This window comes from Mobula birostris, chromosome 25 (assembly GCF_030028105.1).
Source record: "Mobula birostris isolate sMobBir1 chromosome 25, sMobBir1.hap1, whole genome shotgun sequence".
Lineage (NCBI taxonomy): Eukaryota > Metazoa > Chordata > Chondrichthyes > Myliobatiformes > Myliobatidae > Mobula > Mobula birostris.
Window position 1 is genome coordinate 40,227,328 of NC_092394.1, and position 23,583 is coordinate 40,250,910.

A 23,583-nucleotide genomic window follows, 5' to 3' on the forward strand; every position below is an offset into this window, starting at 1 on the left:
GGAAATTTGGTCCCTACTCCAAAACATTTCTGCAACAGTTGGTGAAAAGAGCTCTCAGAATTTCAACACATCCCTCCTGTCATACCTCCCTATACGCTTCCTTCCAACTGGCAGCGAAGTAAGACTATTATGTAATGTCAAAACTCAACAGGAAAAGCCTGCACTGTTTCCAAGACCTATAATGCTTGCAGGCAATATGTTTGCACAAAAACTGCAATAATGAAGTCAATTGTAGTGGGCAAGAAACTTAGTATCACTGCAGAGTGCCCAGTGGCTGGCCTGCACTAATGAACTACACACAATTGTCCAATGCCCACTACGTACATGCGGAGTCCCTAATCACACTCAGTTTTTAAAAAAAAATCATTAGATCTCAGTTAAAAATTTTGCTTGTCATAGCCTGCCTTAATTGCTTCCTTTTCCCTCTTTAAACTAATCATTTCTCTTCTTTGATCACTCGCTTTCTCTGAAGCTTATAAATGCAAAATGATCAACTGAAGTTTTTGAACTGAACCAGCGTTATTCTTACCTCGACATGGAGTCAGCAATTTTTTAATAATCTATATCATTTTATCTCATCTTGCTTTGAAAGTTTCACTTCTTTGGTTCTCAAAAGTAATTGAATAAAAGTCATTGAGTTGAAAGTCTAGAGACTAATGAGGAAGTTTCCTCCAGGTAACCGGCTGACTGGTATTGAAACATCCTGGGATGTTACGCACATTGTGCCTTTTCACAGAACCAGCTCCAGGAAAATTTAAGTCCGGGTGTTCGAGAGGGGTGGAGATCTTCAAATGAAACATTAAAAGACGCAAATGGATTTATTATATTCCCGGCAATAAATCTGCAGTTTAAATAATCGTATTTGAAAGTGTGGCAGCCACAAACAGAAGCAAGAAATCAAATTGTTTCTTCAGAAATGAAGACAGACATAGAGGGCTGAGATTCATCCCAGAGACACAGGTGCTACAAATGCTACCCAATTAACATTCTGAGTTTGGGAGGCAGAAATTTCTTGATTTTATAGTTCAGAGTTCAAAGTAAATGTATTTTATTCAGATTTCTAACAATCCATTTGAATTCATTACTAAAAAATAAATATATTTAAACATAAAATATATTCCTACATAAATTGAATATTTCATTAATATTTCTACTAATACTTTTCATGTAATTAATTTATATATATTTTTGCACTATATGTCTTTTTCAGCTCAGTTAAAGCTTTAAATAAATGTTCTTAAGCAATTTAACTGCATGTGTTCATCAACAAGAGAACCGGAAACAAAATGATCATTCCCAGGTTTTGCTTTGCAAGTAGGGAAAAAAAAAGATTCTGACTAAAGGCGTGGGAGAAAAGAGAATCGTCTAGAGCTCTTTGTTGAAGTCAAATCCTGCGTCTGTCAGATATGGACCATGCTTATGCAGAGCTGACTGGAGCAGAACAGTGTTTTTAGAAGTTTGGCAACGCTTCAGCCTTGTAACAGTTCATTGTGTTTGTACAAAAGCGTTGACTGCACGGACTTCAAGGTTGTTAAACTCAGGGTAATGGAGAACTAGCAGCCTGTGACAAGCCTGCTGCACGATTAAGCAGTTGGCATTACTTCACCAACTTCAAGCTAGAGATCAATCATCTGTCTCCATCAATTGGATGCAGTTCCCCTGCCCTCTCTCTTGTTCAGAGTCCCCACCTTTCTCCTGTTTTCCTACTTTTCTCTGAAGAAGCAGACTCTTGCAGCACGGCCCACCCCTTATAGCACCTCACTCAAGTTGTTATTCTTAATGTGGGAAAGTGAATACATTAGGGGTAACTGGATAACAATGAGTAGTTAGAAACGGATTGATATTCACCATTAGCAAATGTTGCCTTGCTTTAGTCAGATCAATGAACTCAGCACAATCCGTAATTGGAATTCGAAATCAGTAAATCTGGCAATTCGTTTAAAAAGACGATATTTTATCAAAGAATTCAACGTTTTCAAATGTCTGCGGACAAGTTAATAGTAAAAATGATGAAGTAAGATCATTTGATCAGGTTTTCTTCATGGTATGTGTGCTGAGCATGAGTTATTGGATAAATCACCTGAACAAGATGTATTACAGCCCAGATTTGAGAAACAAGTAGTTAATAAGTTAGTGGAGTTATTAGTACTGATCTTTCAAGAATCACTGCCATCAGGGAGGGTCCCAGAGGACTGGAAAATTTCGAATGTGACACTGCTGCTTAAGCAGGGAGGGAGGCAAAAGGCAGGAAATTATAGACCAGTTAGCCTGAACATAATGGTTGATAAGATTTCAAAGTCCATTACTAAAGACGAAATTTCAGGGTACCTGGGAGTACATAATAGAAAAGCATGAAGCCAGCATGGTTTTGTAGAGTGGAGAGCTTGCCCGACAGATCTGTTGAAATTCTTTAAGGATGTAACAAGTAGGTTAGACAGGAGAGTCAGTGGATGTCGTTCACTTGGCTCTAAGAAGGTGTTCAGCATGATAATGCTAAAAAAGATGAGAGCCCATGGTGGTAGAAGCAATACACTAGCACGGATAGAAGAGTGGCTGACTGGCAGAAGTCAGAGAGTGGGGGAAAAGGGACCTTTTCGGGATAGCTGATGATGAATAGTAGAGTTCCATAGGGGTCAGTGTTTGGGACCACAACTTTTCAGTTTATGCATTAATCATTTGGATAAAGCAACTGATAGCACTGTGGCCAAGTTTGCAGATGATATCAAGACAACAATTTGGACAGGTTGGGAGTCACAGATAGAATACAGTCTAGGCAAGTGTGGGGTTGTGCTCTTTGGCAGGAAGAAAAACTGTGTAGACCATTTCCTAAATGGAGAGAAACTTCAGAAAGCAGAATGCAGAAGGACTTGTGAGTCTTAGTTAAGGATTCCGTCAACTTGCAGGTTGAGTCAGTCGTGAAGCAAAGCAAATACAATGTTAGCATTCATTTTGAGAGGGCTAGAACATCAAAGCAAAGAAGTATGCTGAAGTTTAATAACAAATAGGTCAAACCACATTTGGAATTTTATGAGCATTTTAGGACCTGTATCTAAGGAAAGATGTGCAGGTCCTGGAGAGGTTCCAGAGGAGTTTCACAGGGATGACCCAGGAATTAAAAGCTTATCATATGAGGAGCTCATTGCAACCTGCCAGATATTGAAAGGCCAAATGGTCCTCTCCTGCATCATATAATCTTATTATCAACAATACTTTGAGAAAATATCCTTCCTGAAACCCAGAGACCTGATAGGGATATTAATGACTTGATAAAGATTTTTCCTTTTTCTGTCAAGGAATGATCTTGCTATTATCAAGGTATTGTGTTTTGAAGATACACTCTGAGAAGAGCATACTGAAGCAATGCATATTGAAGATGTGTGGATTTACCATGAATTTTGAAAATATATGTATTAGCTATGCAGGTAGAGGTACGTGCATGTATTAATAATACGTGTGTTGATGATGTGTGTATTGATGTGTGTTCATTGAAAATGTCATAATTGCAATGTGTGTCTTGAAGATATGTCTACTGAAGCTATGCATATTGAAAAGAGACTTATTGAAGTTATCTTTACTGATGATGTGTATAAAGAAAATGTATGCATTGAAGATGTGTGCATGAAAGATATAAGTATTTTGAAGATATATACTTTGAAGGGTGTGATGGGGTGGAGATACATCTCTATCAAAGGAGGTGTGAGGGGTTCCTTCCCTCTGCTAGCCTGCAGGTCACCCTTGGGCAAGGTGTAGGACCTGCTTCACCCCCTGACCAAGGTCACATGAAGCCATGGAAGCAGGTGGTGGCTGGTCGTACAAGCAGCTGGTGCATATCGCAAGTGTTGGTTATGACGCCAGGCAGACCATCTCTGAAGAGTACTGATAATGGCTAGGGTCACCCATCTTGTAAAGACACTGTCCAGAAGAAGGCAATGGCAAACCATTGAAAAATTTGCCAAGAGCAATCATGGGCATGGGACCATGCTCACCCACTTCATATGACTCGTCACATTATCATGATGATGATACTTTGAAGATGTTTATTTTGAAAATATGCTTATTGAAGATACATACAGTATATTGAGAAATGCATTTGATATGTGCATTCAAGATGTTTGTATTGAACAAATAGATTTTGAAGGCGTGATTTAAAGAATGTATATTGTATTGGATGAAGTATATTTTGTTTATAATTGTGTTAAAGACATGCATTATGGATACATGTGTTTTATCAATGTGCAGATCAGTTGCTGTACCTATTGAGGAGGTGTCAATTTTTAACACATGAATCAGAATCAGAATCAGGTTTGATATCACCGGCTTACGTCATGAAATTTGTTAACTTTGAGGCAGCAGTACAAAGCGATACATGGTAATAGAGAAAGAACTGTGAATTATATTAAGTATATATATTAATTAGATAAATTATCAAATTACGGTATTGCTTTGCACTTGTAGCTATATGTTATAATTATGTGGTTTTCGTCAGTTTTTTTAGTCTTGGTTTGTCTTGTGTTTCTGTGATATCATTCTGGAGGAACACTGTATCATTTCTTAATGCATGTATTACTAAATGACAATAAAAGTGTCCTCATAATCTAATCTAATCTAATCTAAGTAGTGCAAAAAATAGGAAATAAAAAAGTACTGAGGTAGTGTTCATGGGTTTGATGTCCATTCAGAAATCAGATGGCAGTGGGGAAGAAGCTGTTCCTGAATCACTGAGTGTGTGTCTTCAGGCTTCTGTACCTCCTTCCCGGCGGTAACAATGAGAAGAGGTCGCGTCCTGGGTGGTGGGAGGTCCTTAATGATGGACGCCACTTTTCTGAGGCACTGCTCCCTGAAGAAACCCTGGATGCTACGGAGGCTAGTGCCTATGATGGAGCTGACTAATTTTACAACTCTCTGCAGCTTACTTTGATCCTGTACAGTAGCGCCCCCCCCCCCCAACCCATACCAAATGGTCAGAATGCTCTCCTCAGTACATCTGTAGAAATTTGTGTGTTTTTAGTGACACACCAAATCTCCTCAATATAGGTTTACATGATGAAGGTGAATGTATTGAAGTATATGGGTGACATGTGCATTTAATTAACTATTTGAAACAGAAATCCATGCCAGTTTAGCAATCATCAAAGCAAATAGAATTGTTTTTATCCCTCGGCCTCATTTTCATTAAGCTTTTAAAAATTAAACTTATTGCTATTCTTGCTTGCTCCTATTAACAGAGACCTTTCCAGCCTAATTGCTATGACCCAGTGCTTTAATGAAACCAGGCAGAGTAAAAGGGCCAGTGGTGAGAGAGAGAGAGAGCAAGCCTTAGAGTAAGAGACAGAGAAAGGGAAAGGACTCAGTTGAAACAGGCCTCATTTTGGTCTGCCTGTTGTTAGTCCTCAGTAGAAGCTACTTCAGCGCCTGAATTTGCACATCAAAACCTTGAGGGATAATGCCTGGGGATAGGAAGATAATAATGAGCTGGCCTGAAAACAAGAGGAAATAAGATAGAGCTGCAATGATCTTTTTAATGAAAGTTTTTCCAGAAATTTTTCATTTTCACTCTTTCAGCCCACATATTAGTGTGCTAAGATCATTGGTAAGAGTTTTGTTCTCCTTCATTGGTGTAGTTTCAGCAACCCAAACAACAAGATGCCATTTTCTTTACCCTTTTTTTTGCTTTAGCTTCAGTCCCCTTCAGTGACCACACTTCCCCTGCCCCCACCTTCTTCCCTCTGAAAAAGTGGACTCTTCCTGTGAATGGAGGAGCCAATGCCTCTCTCAACTGAGGATGGTCACGTGGGGCTTCCAGTGACCAACCCTCCCCAAGGGGAACGCCACAGCCAAGCCAGATCACAGTGACATTTGACACCCTAACCTGCCTCCTTACTGTAGCTCAGCTGTTAGCTGTTAATTGAATTCAGTGTCACAATTTGCTATGGTGGGTTATGACTATCCATTTATTCTTTCAAAATAAGTAAAATAAACACTGTGTTTGCAAGAACAGATGAACCAAATGTGGATCAAACAAACTTCACTTGGCTAGAAGGTGCATTTAAGCTGGGTACAAATAATTTATACTAAAAAAAACCATTAACATGTGTTCATACTATGTGTTTTTAATGTTTTCTGATTAAATTATTTTAAAACTCAACTGTTAAAGTGTTTATTACAAAAAGCAGGCTGGCAGGTTCAACAAGTAGCTAAGAAAACAAACAGCATTTTGGCTATCATTGAGAAGGGGTCGGACTTTAAAAATAGGGAGGTTTTCAATGCCCTTGTACACACCGTTGGTGAGGTCGCATCCAGAATACTGAATGCAAAAAAAGATTCAGTAACACTGGAGACAATCTTCAGGAGATTCATAAAGGCTAATTATCAGGATGAGAATATTGTTTGTCCAAGAAAGACAAAAATAAATTGGGTCTATATTCCTTCAAAGGTTCAAAGGTTCATTTTATTATGTATGCAGAATACACCTCTGAGATTCGTCTTCTCCAGATAGCCAAGAAACACAGAGAAACCATGGAAGTTGTTGAGGCCCCCTCCACCCACACAAAAAAGAAAAAGAAACCACACTTGCAAACCCCAAACCCCCATCTCTCCCTCGCACAAAAACTAACAGATCGCCCACATGGCCACCTTATTCAGAGAGGATGCAGAAGAGGTTTACCAGGATGCTGCCTGGTTTAGAGGGCATGTGCTATCACGAGAGGCTGCACAAACTTGGATTGTTTTCTCTGGAGCGGTAGAAGCTGAGGGGAGATCTGATGGAGGTTTATAAAATGATGAGAAGCATAGATAGACAAGGAGTATCTTTTTCCCAGAGTAGAAATGTCTAATACCAGAGGGCATGCATTGAAGTTGAGTGGGGGTAGGTTCAAAGGGGATGTGAGGAATAATGTTCTTCATTCAAAGAGTAGTGGATGCATGGAATATTTATTCACCTCCACTATAAATAGACCAAATGATCCAGCTTCTACCACCCAGCAGAGCAGAGAATTCCCGAGAGTCATCACCTTCTGCGGGAAGAAATTCCTATGTACCACAGTTTTATATGACCGGCCCCCTATCTTGATCCCTCATGTGCCTGATGTGGTGGTGGAGGCAAATACATTAGAGGCTTTAAAGAGACGTTTCCATAGGCATATGAATATGAGAAAGATGGAAGGGACATGGACACATTGTTTAAGTTGGCGAGATTAGTTATTGGGTTTTTTTAATTTGCTCTTTTGCTGGTTCATCACACCATTGTGGACCAAGGACCTATTCCTGTGCTGTACTGTGTTGTATATAGGGTCCTTGACAGCATAGATGTTGACATATTCCATTAGCAGGATAGTCTTGAGTGAGGGCTCAAGATAGGGGGCCGGTCACATAAAACTGTGGTACATAGGAATTTCTTCCCACAGAAGGTGATGACTCTCTGGAATTCTCTGCTCTGCTGGGTGGTGGAAGCTGGATCATTTGGTCTATTTCTAGTGGAGTTGAATAAGTATTTGATAGCTTGGGAGGGTGGTACAAGACATATCTGATTTTCTTATATTCATCCACTCTTATTTTAAAGTCGTTTTTAAGAATGTGATAAATGTTGAATATTTGTTTCATAGTGTATTAGTGTGAAAATTAGATCATTATCTTTGAAATTTGTGAAGGCCATATGGAGATATTCATACTCAAGTTTATTTTTATAACAGTTTTGGTGGCTGGCACGGGGTTTGCCAACGGTCGAAGAACTGTGGAGTAGGACTGCTCACTACTCACAAAGATAAGCTGGATGAGATCATTCCAAGGGTTCCACTTGTTCTGCACCACGGTTACGTCTATGCCATTTACCTCGCAGCATTGAGCTCCCATTGCCAAAGGGAAAAAAAAAGTTTCTGTTGAATTCCCTGTGACATTTATCGGTTCCCATTTCACATTAGTGCCTCAATTCTGTTTGCTCGCGATATTTTTCATGTTTTCCAAGTGAAATTCCATTCACTACCAGGGATGCCTTGCAACTTGCCTCTGAGCCTTCTCCTTTCTGCAGTCCACACTGAAATGCTTAACCACTGAATAGAAGCATTGCCCTTCATTTATCTAGAGATAAAGTGTGGAACAGGACCTGTCGGTTCAAAGAGCCGCACTGCCCAGCAACCCATTAGCCTAATCACAGGAGAATTTGCAATGGCCAATTAACCTATTAGCAGGTATGCCTTTCAGACTCCTCAATACCCAGAGCCTGGACTGACACCAACCTACTGCCCTCTACTGTGGCTATTGTCTTGTTTATTATTTATTGTAATACCTGCACTGTTTTGTGCACTTTATGCAGTCCTGGGTAGGTCTGTAGTCTAGTGTAGTTTTTGTGTTTTTTTTTACGTAGTTCAGTGTAGTTTTTGTATTGTTCATGCAGCACCATTTTTACTGTGTACTGTACCAGCAGTTATGGTCGAAATGACAATAAAGAGTGACTTGACTTGACTTGACTTGACTGCACTGTGGGAGGAAACTGGAGCACTGGGCAGACACCTACGCATTCACGGGGAGGATGTACACACTCCTTACGAAGGGTGTTGGAACTGAACTCTGAACTCCAACGCCCTGAGCTGTAACAGCGTCGCACTAACCACTCTGCTACCGTGGCGCCCCCTGTAAATCTCTTTGTACTTCTTCTACGTTCAGCATCGAACAGCATGGCACAGGAACAGGCTTTCTGGTCCACAATGCTGTGCCGAACCAGCTTAAAGGTAAGTCAAAACCCTCCAAAAACTATTCCACCCCCCCCACCTACACAATGTCCACATCACTCCATCTTCCTCACAACCATGTGCCTACCTAAACGTCCCTTAAAAGCCTGTAATGTATTTGCCTCTACCACCAAACCAAACAGAGCATTCCGGGCATCCATCACTCTCCGAACAAAAAACGTACTCCTCGCATCCCCCTCTCACCTTCAGTGCGTGACCTCTGGTATTAGATATTTCTACCCTGGGAAACAGACACTCTCTGTCCACTCCATCGATGCCCCTCATAATCTTATAAAGCTCTAGCAGGTCTCCCCTCCGCCTCCGCTGCTTCAAAGAGCCCAGATTTGTCCAGCCTCTCATGATTCCTTCCAGCATTGTTAACATTATTCAAAATGTGATCTGAAATTTAACTTTTCACATCACTCCTCTATTTCTCATATTTATTCCAGAGCTTTGCTTTTTTCTGAACCCGTGCCCGATTTATGCATCTTTTGCTTTTGGATTCTCTTGCTGCTTCAGAACTGGTGGCCTCTCATTCTTCCTACTGAAATGGACTGCTTTAAAATCCTCTTTCAGCTTTCTAATTTTGTTTATTATCACACTCTTCCTCAAATCCTCCCCCCTGAAAAAAAACCTCAACACTCGCTTGGACAATACTTTTCTCTCTCTTTCTCTTTGCACTAATGTCGTAATGTTGATTGTATTGTTTGTATTGTTTATTTTGCAAACATCTACATTACATACAATTTAAGTTTATGTTAACTTATGTTTATCCTTGTCTTACAAACACCTATGTCAGGATGCTGTCATAGACTATAGCTCAGTGTTTAACACCATCATTCCTACAGATCTGATTGATAAGCTACAGAACCTGGGCCTTTGTACCTCCCTCTGCAATTGGATCCTTGACTTACTAACCAGAAGATGACAATCTGTGCGGATTGGTGATAACATCTCCTCCTCACTGACGATCAACACTGGGGCACCACAGGGATGTGTTGTTAGCCCCCTGCTGTACTCTCTCTGCACCCATATCTGTGTGGCTAGGTATTACTCAAATGGTACCTATAAAGTTGCTGGTGGTACAACCATTGTTGGTAGAATCTCAGATGGAGACAAGAGGGCGTACAGGAGTGAGATATGCCAACTAGTGGAGTGCTGTCGCAGTAATAATCTTGCACTCAACATCAGTAAGACCAAAGAGCTGATTGTGAACTTCAGAAAGGATAGGATCAGGGAACGTGGTGGGATCAGAAGTGGATAGAGTGAGCAGTTTCAAGTTCCTGAGTATCAAGATCTCTGAGGATCTAACCTGGTCCCAACATATCAACGCAGCTGTAAAGAAGGCAAGATGGTGACTATATTTCATTGGGAGTTTGAGGAGATTTGGCTTATCACCTAAAACACTCAAAAACTTCTACAGAGTACCGTGGAGAGCATTCTGACAGGCTGCATCACTGTTTGGTATCGGAGGGTTACTGCACAGAATCAAAATAAGCTACAGGAAGTTGTGAAATTAGTCAGCTCCATCTTTGGTACTAGCCCCCACGACATCTTCAAAGAGCGATGCCTCAGAAGGCGACATCCATTATTAATGACCCCCATCACTCGGCATGCCCTTTTCTCATTGATGCCATCAGGAAGGAGGTACAGGAGCCTGAAAGCACACACTCAGCGATTCAGGAACAGCTTCTTCCCCTCTGCCATCTGACTACTAAATGGACATTGAACGCATGAACACTACACAGCATTTAAAAAAATTATTTCTGTTTTTGCACTATTTTTAATTTAAATATTTAATATACATGTGTATATTTGCTGTAATTGTTTATTTCTTTTTTTCTATATTATCATGTATTGCATTGTACTGCTGTTGCTAAGTTAGCAAATTTCACAACATAAGCCAGTGATATTAAACCGTATTCTGATTTTGTTTGTAGTGTACTGCATAAAGTTCATTTTCATCACATTTATACGCTATGTTTGGATGCCTATGACAAAACCAATGAACAGTTTGATGTAACAGAATACCTTGACACTGGTCTTCTGATTTGTTACATTTTGTAACTTCAAAACATTAAGTTAATTCAAAAGAAGACATGGGAACCTGAGATTACGGTGTAATTTCGAGTTTAAGCAAGGCGCGCACGTATCATGTGGTAGCGTGATAATGTATACAAATTCTATATATCTACATATAACCTGTAATTAATTATTTAAAGGAACAAGAATACTTAATCATCTATATATATATGTGTGTGTGTATGTGTGTGTGTGTGTATGTGTGTGTGTGTGTGTGTGTGTGTGTGTGTGTATGTATGTATACACACACACACAGACAGATATATATATATACACACACACACAAGATTATTCAAATAGTATTCAGACTTTCAATACATAATTCCTGACACTGCATTATATTATTTTGCTCACTTAAAAAGACTTAATTCAGTCTAAGCAGCAGAATGAAGAACTTTAACTACTTTTCATTTTCTTCGGCATGCTCTTTGCTCCTCAGAAGTCCTCACTAAGTCCATACTGACATTCAAACATCACAAGCCTGTGTGTTAGTGTGACCAGTGACAGGCCTGTAACTCCTGAGTTAGAATAAACTATATCATGTGTTGCCAATCAACTGTCAAAACTCATTCTATGCATTTGCAGCAGTGCTCTTGTGTGGTACTAGATTCCTGACTTTTAAACCAATGTACGTACACTTAGATCCACACACATTTGAATCGAAGCAGACGCTGGTAAAGGCTAGGGACCATTTGTATTTAACTTCCTTCCCTGGATATCACCAGGTCGCATCAGAAGAGGAGGAAAGGCAGTAAGGAGTTGTGCCAAGGAGAGAAAGTGATCAGCTATGACTGTCATACGTGGCAAGATGGTGAAGAACTGTGCATGTGGGTTCAGTTGATGCTGATCACTTACTCTCTAATCCTCTCGCTGGAGAATGGTCCTTGGCCAAGGTACCATTCATGGGAATGTCCCCAAGGATGATTCAGGCCTAAATCATCCCTTAATGCCAGTGATAGTCTCTGTGACTGTGACTGACTGACTGGGAGTGGGGGTAACATGGCAAGGACATTACATGGACACGCACCCTGAGGGGTTCTCCTGAGCGGCAACTGTGACTTGATCAGACTCACTTGTTATTAGTAAGGCAAGGTGAACCAGAGTAAGCTTGACCGTAAGTAACCGTAAGCATGCTGCAGAAGAGGGAGGAGTTCTTGCCTTGGTCACTTATTGAATGATACTAGTATGCCACCTTACTGACTATGCTGACTTGCAAATTCATACCAGGGAAAGCAAAGCAGACAATGGCTGCCATCTGTAGTTATGATACTCCGTTTCTCTTAGGGGCTCCTAAAATAGATGTCGGCACTCTTATGGAGGACACCCGAAATCTGTCCATCATGACGTCTTTCAGATATCCATTGTGTGAGAAGGAGCACAATAAACACTATTCATTCACCCAAACAGCTTCTGTTCTCTGGCATAATAAAAGACTCTTTGGAGCGTAGGAGATTGAGGGGAGACTTGATAGAGGTGTTTAAAATTATGAGGGGAATTGATAGAGTTGACGTGGTTAGACTTCTTCCATTGAGAGTGGGGAAGATTCAAACAAGAGGGCATGGGTTGAGAATTAGAGGACAAAAGTTTAGGGGTAACATGAGGGGGAACTTCTTTACTCAGAGAGTGGTAGCTGTGTGGAACGAGCTTCCAGCAGAAGTGGTTGAGGCAGGTTCGATGTTGTCGCTTAAAGTTAAATTAGATAGGTATATGGACAGGAAAGGAATGGAGGGTTATGGGCTGAGTGCAGGTCAGTGGGAATAGGATAGGGTAAGAGTTTGGCACGGACTAGAAGGGCCGAGATGGCCTGTTTCTGTGCTGTAATTTTTATATGGTTATTTGTCTTCTCCTCCTCGAGGGATTGATAATGTTGCTGATGGTTTTTCCCAACGTAACCTAATTTGCTTTCAGTACCCAGATGATCCTGGCCTTTCTTCTGGACTGCCTTCCAGTCATACACCTCAATCCATCATCTCCAACCTTCCACGTTGGGTGTGGGTTGCCTCACCTCCCCAGCCTGCAGGCAGCGTGGACATCCTGACTCTGCATTCTCAGATCTCGGGCATCCTGCACCGAACTCTTCACTTTTCTCTCAAACACTTAGCCATTTCCTCCCAGAACTCTCTCCACTTTTTACAAGGTGTTAGATCAATCTCCACCCATTATGCCAGAGAACAGAAGCTGTTTGGGTGAATGAGTAGTATTTATCGTGTTCCTTCACACACAATGGATATCTGAAAGACGTCATGATGGACAGATTTCGGGTGTCCTCCGTAAGAGTGCCGACATTTATTTTAGGAGCCCCTAAGAGAAACGGAGTGTCGTAACTACAGATGGCAGCCATGGTCTGCTTTGCTTTCCTGGTATGAATTTGCAAGTCAGCATAGTCAGTAAGGTGGCATACTAGTATCATTCAATAAGTGACCAAGGCAAGAACTCCTCCCTCTTCTGCAGCATGCTTACGGTTACTTACGGTCAAGCTTACTCTGGTTCACCTTGCCTTACTAATAACACATTTTTCGAAGTGGATGAGCAGCTGTATATATGTATCTTTGTAAAGTGCTGACTGCTTTAATGATGACCTTTTGCAAAGCTGAGGATGAAGGGCATTGTGGATGATAGATGGAGGGGTGTAGGAGGGAAGGTTTAGATTGATGGTGACGTAGATTTATACAGGTCGGCCCAACATTGTGGGCTGAAGTGACTGCACTGTACTCTACTGTTCTATGGTTTTCTGTTGGTGGATTAATTTACCCAGTGGGTTACTGCATGGTTTCCCATCCCAAAGGCAGCCTTAAGAAGAAGCAAGCAATTCTCCCACCACATTTCATTGGTTCTCTCAAACTATGTTGTGTTTAAATTTGGAAAAAAATTAGAAGTGTTGTTTATGATCCCTCTATTAAATTCGAAAAGACTTGGAGGGCATTTATTCAACAGTTTCATATGATGTAATTTGACCTTTTCCAAACTTATTCTATTTCTTTGTAGTACTTGTTGAGAAACGGTGTCCTCGACACTAATGGTTCCTTTTCTTTTATGATGTTACATAACAGCCCATGTCTTTTTTTTTAGTTTAGCTGATTAACACTGTTTAGGTTAGTTTTTGGGGGGGGGGGGGATATATATTTTTTTTTCCTTTTTCATGATTTTTTTTAGATATTTTTCTTTGTTTTATATTGTTCATCTGTATCCTGTATGATTGGGAGATTTAACATTTTACTGTCAACTGGGCTTATATTTAACTATGTCAATTACAACAATGTATTCCCAATAACTTTGTATCAATATTATGCTATGTTTATTATTATGAAACTAATAAATAAGATTGAAATACAAAAAGAAAAAAAAGAAAAAAGAAGCAGCAAGCATTTGCCCATTCCAAGGTCCCCTTTGGTATGTGGCAGAATCTTTATTCTGTTGGCATGGGGCCTTAGTTTGGAATAATTGGATTAAACAGAGCAGTTGCAGAAAGCTGGTGTGATGGAGAAATATCACTTTGCAAGTGGGTACTTTTGTTCGCAGGGACAGCTTCACTCTAGAGTGAATGAGTTCGTGGGAAGTGCTTGATCCCGCCTCTAGAATAGGCTCTACTCTCAAACTAATGGGCACAGGAATGCATGCACTTTTTGTTCAGCAGGGACTTCCTCTGTGAAAAATATCCTGATGTGAAATGTGCTCTGCAGAAGTGGAACATCTTCTGAGTGATGGATTTGCCTGTCTAAATATTTACTCAAAGTGCCGCCTTTCCCATCTTATCTCAGCTGCAGTGAATTCGTTTCATCTGAAGCCTGTTTCTCACTTGGGGTCTGGAGAGCATGATGCAGAAATAAAAAGCAGACACAATTTACAAAAAAAAACCCAAAAAATATATATTTGCATTTAAACTATCATAAACATATACAAAAATGATATTCTATTGTTTGTCTTACCATAAATTAATAAATCTACAATCATTGACAGGATGAAGAGAAGTGAACTGCAGGCATTTGCAGAGCCTCCACTGGAGGCTAACACAATACAGTATAGTGAGCAGGAACATGGAAATGCAGGAAAATACATTGGTGACAGTCATAAACCCACATCCAAGCTCACTCACCCATTCAATCTCCTTCTGTCCTTACCTGCCTTCCCTGAATACACACACCCTTGACCCCATGGGTGGAGTGTTAGATGGGGCCTGGGTTCTACCTTCAGGACACAGTGGGGCACTGGGTGGGTGGGGGGGGGGGTATTTTTGTTATGGCTACTGGCTATTCCTTGACTAGGTCCCGTTTGTGTGAGTTGGCCTTCTCGTGATTCAGAACCAATCAGGGAATTAGAGTCATTTCAATGCTATCCAAACAGGGGAGATTTTACATTTTTTTTTAAGGAAAGGTAACAAACATTCAGAAATCTGGGTGATAATTATTTTTCCATGTCGCCATATTTTAATATATTTAACATCTCAATCAAAAGGCTGCACCAGATAATGGAGAATTACCCCAAAGCAGCACAAAAATGTCAGCTCCGATATACATTCAGGTCTTGGAATGGGATTTAAAACTAGACCGCCCGAACTGAAATCAAGCACGCTGCCAAATACGCCAAGTTAACTCTGAGAATAGCAGCTATGATTTCCCATTCTACAGAACTGGTTGGTGAAAACCCCAACCTCAGGATCCCTTTAGAAAATGGCAGCGTAGCAGTTAGCTCAATGGTATCACGGCTCGGGCCATCGGAGTTTGGAGTTCAGAGTTCAGAGTACAATTCCGATGCTGACTGTAAAGAGTTTGTATGTTGTCCCCCATGACTGCGTGGGTTTCCTCCCACACCCCAAAAATGTACCGGTTGGAGGGTTAATTGCTCATTGTAAATTGTCCTGTGACCAGGCGAGGGTTAACTGGATGGGGTGCTGGGTGATGCAGCTCGTTCTACGCTGTATTTCTAAATAAAACTCTTAGGCAAAGTAATTAGTCTCAAGTAAAAGAACAGCAGCTGTCAAATCAATGAGGAGGCATTCTACGGGAGATTGTGCTCCTGTATAAATCCTTGGGAAGCAGGTGAAAATGAATGTACTTTATATTTTAGAAAGAAGTAAGAGCTTTGGTGACAATCTTTCAGCTAAGTGTTGAAATTTAAACACTGCCAGTACACTTCATATTCCAGCAATGGCATCCCCTTCCCGTCACCAACCTGGTCCATAGCAACCATGTCAGGTGCCATGAGGTGGTGAAGGAACTAAACTCAGAAATAAAAAAGCTTCCTAAAATATATCATGACATATATACTTTCCTGGAAATTCTAATTAAAAATAAATTTTCCAAACCCAGGATTCATTCCCTTGACCAATTTGTTCCTCTTTAGCCTTAAGGTGCAGACTCATTAGGTTCAGACATACAACGTTCTGCGACTTTGTTCCAGGGACCGTCACTTGTTGCCTGAACAATATACAGCCAATAGATCACTTTCTTCTAGGATCTTTGCAGCTGACCACCATTTCCCTTTCCTGGAGGAAGCCTCCAGTTCCTAAGGTCACCACTCTTACTCATCGCGAACACTGCCACATCTGACCATGCCCCAGATGTCTTAATACTTTAATTAACCAAGAAAGGAATCTCGCCCTCGGATTTTAAATTACTCATCATCTTAGCATTAATTGCCACTTGCACAAGATGTCCAGAAGCGTGCCAGACTTTCTGCATGGTTGTGTCTCTTAAGCATAGACACAGAGTCACAGGGAGATACAGCAGAAAAAGAGGCCCTTTGGCCCACCCAGTCCATACTGACCACCAAGCTCTTGTTTTACACAGATCCCATGCTCTTGTCCCCACATTCCCAACAACCCCCAGCACCACTAAGGCCGACTCACCTACCAACCTCCACATATTTTGAAAGTCAAAGGTACCTGGGGAAACTCCTGCAGTCCGAGGGAGAATGTGTAATCTCCACAGGTCAGGACTGAACCCATGTCATTGCAGCCATGAGGCAGCCACTCTACTTGCCATGGCACTGTGACACCGAAAGTTTTGGTTCTACTTTTCAGACGAGATGACCCACTCCAGCACTAGAAAGCAGCTTCCCTGACGTGGAACGAATCATCAAGTGGAGCAGGCAACTTGGGCTTATTTCTTGCACCTTGGTGGTGAAGTGCCGATGATAATTCCGGTGTTCATCACCAAACCTCTTCGTTCATTACCACATCATTGAGCGAGCAGACTCTGAACTCCAAGAGCCTTTATTTAGAAATACTACTTGCCAACTCATTCAAAACTGAAATGCAAGCAGGCTAGCAGATCGCAATAGTTACATGTTACATCAGATGTTTAATGTGACGGGAGTGCCAAATCATGTTGCATTATTGTGCTGCCAGACCTATCCCCTTTAGGCCAAAAGGATCTCAATATCGTATTGGTCACCAGAGAATCTCAGTTAAAATACCACTTAATAGGAAATGGTCTAATCTCCAAAACAGGAGAAGGCCATTCAAAAATATGAATCACAAGTGAAATTGATAGTTTTTTGGACAAGAGCTGGTTTGTTCATAAAAAGCTATTTTTTTTTGTCAGGGATGTTTAACAGGGGGCATTGTTGATGTTCTGGGCTGTTAAATGCAACAACATTGAGGCGCTGGGCTGTTTAAAGGGCCAATGTTAAATTGTTGTGCTGTTTCACAGAGCTGATAAATAGAAGTGGCTGAGTGAGACATTACAACAGCAGGGAACTGTCACCAAGGGTGGGAAGATTCTGAAGGGGGGAGAAAAGCCCTGGGACCTTCTGCAGAGCTGATGGGAAGGGTTTATACGAACTATGCTTGCTGTTAGATCTGGTGTGTGCTCCACTTATTTTGACATTGAGAAGGTAAAACATTAAAATACTGGCAAACGGTGACACCCACTGACCTTCCTCAGCACCCTATCTGAATGCAGCCGCATCTCGTGTTAACAGCTTTGCTGGCAGGGTGTTCTGTAGCTCGCAGTGTGACTCTGACAGTAAGATGCATTGACACAGCCACGGCTCCCCCTCCCCCCACCCCCACCCCCCAGCTCAACTGTGCACCTTGCTCCACAACACCGGGAGGGGTGGCATTGGCAGGAATGCAAAAGCAGCACCACACACAAAAAAAATTACAACTAATGCACAAAGCATATATACAGAAGAAAACTCAAGATGCAATGAGACACCAACACAAAGATTAGAGGTAAAGGAGAGTGGTTCCCATCCTTCTCATTTCCTTCTTGAGGTATTATATTGCACAATAGGAAACTTAGGGGTTTGGAGATTAGGGTTGAATTTAAGGTTGATAATTCCAGCTCTCTGTAATGACCCCAGATGAGTGGAGAGCATCGCCCATTATCAGCGGCACCACCTTCCCCACCTCTCCCCTCACTGGAAGACAATCTGCGCTCTGCGGCTTCTTTGCTCAATTCCCTAGCTCTAGCACCTCATTCGTCGCCTGCCGATCGCTGCCCTCGAGAAAGGCCGTGCAGCAACCTGAGCAGACTGTTAGCACGCACTGCATCATTAACCCATCGCTGACAGGGTGACGGCTTCACGATAATCCTTTACTCACAACAGCTGAAATTAATAAGTTGCTCAGATGCCCGAAGTTACTGCCCTGGGATGATGGCAAGCTGTGAGAGGGACGTTTGCATTTCTTTTTAAGAAAGGTAACAACATTTACAAAATTGGGTGACAACTTTGACATTCTTCTAAAGTGATTTTCTAACCATTTTCTCAGCTTCATTTCTGATAGAGTGTTTAGCTCCACCACATTCTTTATTTTGTTCATTTAGCCACACTTAAGGTTAGACAGCAAGGAATTCGACTGTGAGGAGTAACATGACTGAACCATCCGTTCCTTATCTGATGATACTCCCAGCAACTGGGTGGACAGACTTGGCAACTGGGTGGCTCGTGTGTTTTATCTTGCCTCACTCCGGCCAGCGAGGGCTCAACTTTGCTACACTGATATTACTGTGTTTTAAATCACTCGTCAGCTCAGAGAAGGCACTCTTAAAACTCCTCCCCACCCAGGATAGATGGCCCAGTAATATTATTTGCCGTAAAAGGCCCATTCCAGGATCTGGGGGTGGGGAAATCAGGGAATGGGAGACTTTCCCCAAAACGGAAAAGTTTTGGGAACCCATCTCCTGAAGTCAAACTATCATCGTAACAGCTGGGGAAAAAAATTGCAACACCTATGTACAAGGGAATTTCAGCAGTAATAGAACTCTGCTCATGTAAAGTGGAACTGCATAACTGTTGTAGCTCAAAGACTGCAGAAGCACTTTAAACTGGTCAATAACTCTTATCACGATACCTTGGGGTCAGCATAGTTTACCTGCTACATTAACAACTGCAACCTAGTTTCACCTTCTTCCCTGACAGGGTTAAATACTTTATAAAACTGAAAAGTATAAAAAGTCCCTTGTGCTGAAATGCAAACGCAAGTTGGAAATATTTTTGTTGGAAGAATGAAGTGTTTATATGGAAAGTATTGAATGTAGGGGAAAGAAACATTTTAAAATTGGACATTTTGCTTTGGGGTGGATGTCAGCTGGGCTGGGGAACCAAACAAGCCTTGGTCGGGAAATCATACAGTTCTCAGACTAGTTTAATGAAGATTTTTGCTATCTTTCTGTCTGCTGCAGTAACTGTGGTACTCTAGGTTATAGGTACTTATAACCAGAAAACTGTCACTTCCTCCCACATACCCAGCTGGACAGTCATTCCTCATGACTGTTTATCCCTGACAGCATGTCAGGGTGTTACTGGAACACAAGGGACATCACATTGGTCCACACAAACAGTCACACCTCTTGGGGGGGGGCCAGGGGAGTGGGGGGGTTGGGGGGGGGGTCCAGTGACCTGCAGCAGTGACTGGTTGCTCTGCGCTCTTCAGGAGCGCTAAAACCAACTGCAGTCCTCGCCCTATTCTCACACCTGCTGCCCACAACTGACAGCACAGATTAGTAATTAAACCTGGGGCTTCCTGCTTCTCATCAGCTGCTCGCTGCTTTAATCTCCCCAAAAGAAGTTTTCAGTTTATTCAAAGAGAAATCTGCAGCAAAATACCAGGGATTTGACAAAAATAATTATATATCTTTGGGAATGTGAGAGATTATTAGGATTAAAAATTAACATTTAAAACAATCAATATTTACTATTTTTGTTATACTTTGATACAATACACTCTAGAAATTCCACTGTGTCCATTTGGAAGTGAGCTGCTCTAAAACTGCATAGAGACCCTAATAACCTTTTCCCCTTTCACAGGGTTGGCACAGTGAAATTCAGATGAGCTTACCCCCAAAACAAAAGTTCAGTTCCAGCTCACAGACACATCCGAACTTTCCCATCGTCTGTTCTGAGTCGTGGACGGGTCACTTTTTGCCCAGTTGATTGGTGTGGAGATCTCGGAAGGGGACGAGCCACCATACCTTTTCTCAAAAGACTGCTTTCCCCCAGTATCCTACACTGATCGGTCTCAGAGTGGGAATTAAGCCATTACACAGATTTTACAGGATCCCTATACAAATCCTACAGGATAAGAGGCATCAGTAATGTGACTATTAAAACTAGTAAACTGTGGCCTGAAATTTGGTCCTCGAACCGTGTGCTGGGCTGACCGTTCTGCTTGTGCTTCCTGTAGCCTGGTATCAGCTACACGTGGGTTGGATTGTCTAGGTAAGGGTCTGTTTTGCTCATGTGGATCATGACTGAGGGTGCTTTGTAATGGCAGTGGCTGGCAGAGCAGTTGACCCCACTGCAGGGCTTCCCCTGGGTTGGCATGGACAGCTTTCTGCTGCACAAACTCTGCCATGTCTGCAGGGTCTTTGAGCTCCAGACCCATATCCCACTGGTGATCCCCACCACCAAAGACATGAAGATCTTCAGCATGAAGATCGCCACGGTAGGGACGGAGATGTCCAGAGTGCAGTCCATGGTCCTCCTCCCCGGGTAGACCAGGCAGGGCTGCTCAGAGGCCAGCACTTTCCAATAATCCATGTTCAACCTTTCATAGAAATAGCAGACAATGACGCAGGTGGCTGGGACAGTGTACAGTATGGAGAAGACTCCAATTTTCACCATAAGCTTCTCAAGCTTCTCCGTGTTAGTGCCGCCAGTCTTCATAATCTTGCGGATGTGGAAGAGGGCCACGAAGCCGGTCAGGATGAAGGAGGTCCCGATCACCAAGTAACAGGACAGGGGGATGAGCACGAAGCCCGTCAGCGCATTGACGTCCATACTGCCCACGTAGCAAAGGCCAGTCAGCTCATCGCCTGCCACCTTCCTCATGGTCAGTATGATGATGGTCTTCATGGCTGGCACCCCCCAGGCTGCCATGTGGAAGTAGCTGCTGTGGGCCTCGATGGCCTCGTGGCCCCATTTCTTGCCCGCTGCCAGGAACCAGGTGAGGGTGAGGATGACCCACCACAGCGAGCTGGCCATGCCGAAGTAGTAGAGGATGAGGAAGACGATGGTGCAGCCCGTGCTCTCCAGTCCCTCCTGGATGACATACAGCTCCCCGTTCTCGCGGTCGCAGGCGATGTTCTCCGCCCCGGCCACCGAGCGGATGATGAAGGCCACCGAGTAGACGTTGTAGCACATGGAGAGGAAGATGATGGGCCTCTCGGGGTACTGGAAGCGGTGGGGGTCCAGCAGGAAGGTCAGCACGGTGAACGCCGTGGAGATGAAGCACAAGGTGGACCAGACCGCCATCCAGATGAACGCGAAGTCCTTGTCGCCCTTTGACCAGTAGACGTCCACGCCGGCGGAGCACTTGGGGGCGCAGGTCAGGCTCTTCTCCACGTACTGGAACTTGTCGGGGTTGTCACAGGAGCCGAGCGGAGCCTGCCCCCGGCCATCGACAACCCCGGGCACCCTGGCGCGGGGAGCCACGGGCAGCATGCCCTGCCCCTTCTGCGGCTCGCCGGTTGCGTTCTCCGGCGCTTCCATGCACAGGGCGTTGGGGTCGTTCCTGGTGGGCAGCTTCGCGCAGTCCAGCGACTCGGGCCAGCCGAAGTTGAACTGTGCCATGATGGGGGCGCACCGCATGCGCGCCTGCTCGCACATGGGTCTGCAGGCGGGGATGGAGGTGGACACTTGGTCCGTGCACATCGGGGCATAGAGCGAGCACAGGAAGAGCCGGAGGTGGACGTGACAGCCGTACTCGACCAGCGGCGCGAACTCGTGCAGCTTGATGGCCGCCTCCCTCTGGTTCTGGTGACCCATGTAGTTTGGCATCCTGGTCATGTTGTAGCCTATCCCCAGGCACATGGGGATCTCGATCGCCTCGCACTTGGCTTCCCTGCCCCGCTCGTGGTCGATGGAACCGATGCCCCGACAGCTCCCGAACAACAGCGACTGGGAGAGGGTTGCCAGCAACAGCCCGTGCAGGAATGGCTCCATTCTTGGCTCCAAATCTTGCCCGATGCTCACTCACAGCGACATACCCTTCGCCAGTCGGGGTGCGGAAAAGGCAAGAGTGCCGGTGCAAGTCTCAAATAAGCCGCCCGTTTAAATAGTCTCTCCGGCTAATACAATCCTCCCAAGTCAGCGGGGTTAGACTTTGCAGTGAGCGTTTCCAGCAGCAGCGGCTGATCAGAACCTGCACCCTCCAAACGAAGCGGGCGCTTTGATCGGAATACTTCAAAGGCTTTGACTTTTCTTGTTGTTTAGTAAACACGGGAGAGATTTCGCTGTCCGCTCGCCAGCGTTGCACTTCGCTGGGTCCCTCTGCTCTTTGTTGAAAGCAGCAGATGCTGGCGTCAGCTCCCCGCTCGCTCGGGAGGTCCCGGGGAGGTGTTTGCACAGAAGGTGGAGGTGACAGCGGGGGGGACTGAGGGGTAAGGGTTGATTCGCGGTCCCGCTGCTGTTGCACGCCGACCTGGCCGCCTCCCCTCGCAGCCGAAGCTTTGCAGAAACTGACCAGAAACTGATCCTGCCAACAACAGCAGCACCAGTCCCAGGGAGGTGTAGGGGCGGCGTCACCCATGGCCGCCTTCAATTGGCTCGCCCACCCTCTACGATCCGGGGTTGCCGCGCTATTCGCAAGATTATTGGTTTCCCCTTTTGCCACTCAAACGGAAAAGGGCGGGCCTAGATGATTGTCAGTCAAATTTCGAGCTATAGACTTGGGTTGCAAAATAGAGGAACCTTTTCCAATTGCTGTACTGTCACCCCTACTGATGGACTGATGGGCTACCTATTCAGTTTATTCCAACTTCATAAATGCACCGATGGTTAAAGCGTTTTAAATATAACGAACATTGAAAATAGGGAAACGTGTTTGTGCGAAATTCGTTGTCAAGCCTCCCTTACCAACGAAAGATACTTTTAAAAACTCGGCCTGTTTTCCTTGAAGATATTCTCCCAATGTTGAAGAAAACAGCATTACTTTAATTACCAGCAAGAGAAAATATGCAGATTCTGGAAATCAAAGTAATACACACAAAATACTGGGGGGACTCAGCACCTATGGGAGAGAGTAAATAAATAGTCCACGTTTTGGGTTGAGACCCTTCATCAAGACTACTTCAATTACCTGTCGCATTGATTCTACTTTTTTAACATATTTCGCTGCGCCCATAAAACACGCTTTCTGATATCGCGGAAATACAGCTAAATTTCAGACTACTGTATTTGTTTCTTGGTTCGGCACTGAGGGATCTGAAATCACAAACGTCATAAAACAGGGTTCCCACACTGAAAGCTTAACTCAGTTTCTCTCTGCACTGGGGTTGCCGCACCCGATGGCCATTTCCTTCCTGTTCGGCTCTTTTCTCTGTCATGTTAAAAG

At 43.4% G+C, this 23,583-nt stretch overlaps 1 protein-coding gene across 1 annotated transcript; it reads right to left on the reverse strand.

The window, feature by feature from the left end:
- Nucleotides 1–17,857: 17,857 nt before the first annotated feature.
- LOC140187688 (frizzled-9) lies at nucleotides 17,858–22,694 on the reverse strand. Its single transcript, XM_072243229.1, has one exon. It carries the CDS (start codon nucleotides 22,191–22,193, stop codon nucleotides 20,445–20,447), a length of 1,749 nt encoding a protein of 582 aa, XP_072099330.1. The 5' UTR covers nucleotides 22,194–22,694; the 3' UTR covers nucleotides 17,858–20,444.
- Nucleotides 22,695–23,583: the final 889 nt, after the last annotated feature.

Coding starts and splice junctions, on each gene's coding strand:
- LOC140187688 (XM_072243229.1), bottom strand. CDS start 22,193: ATGGAGCCATTCCTGCACGGGCTGTTGCTGGCAACCCTCTCCCAGTCG.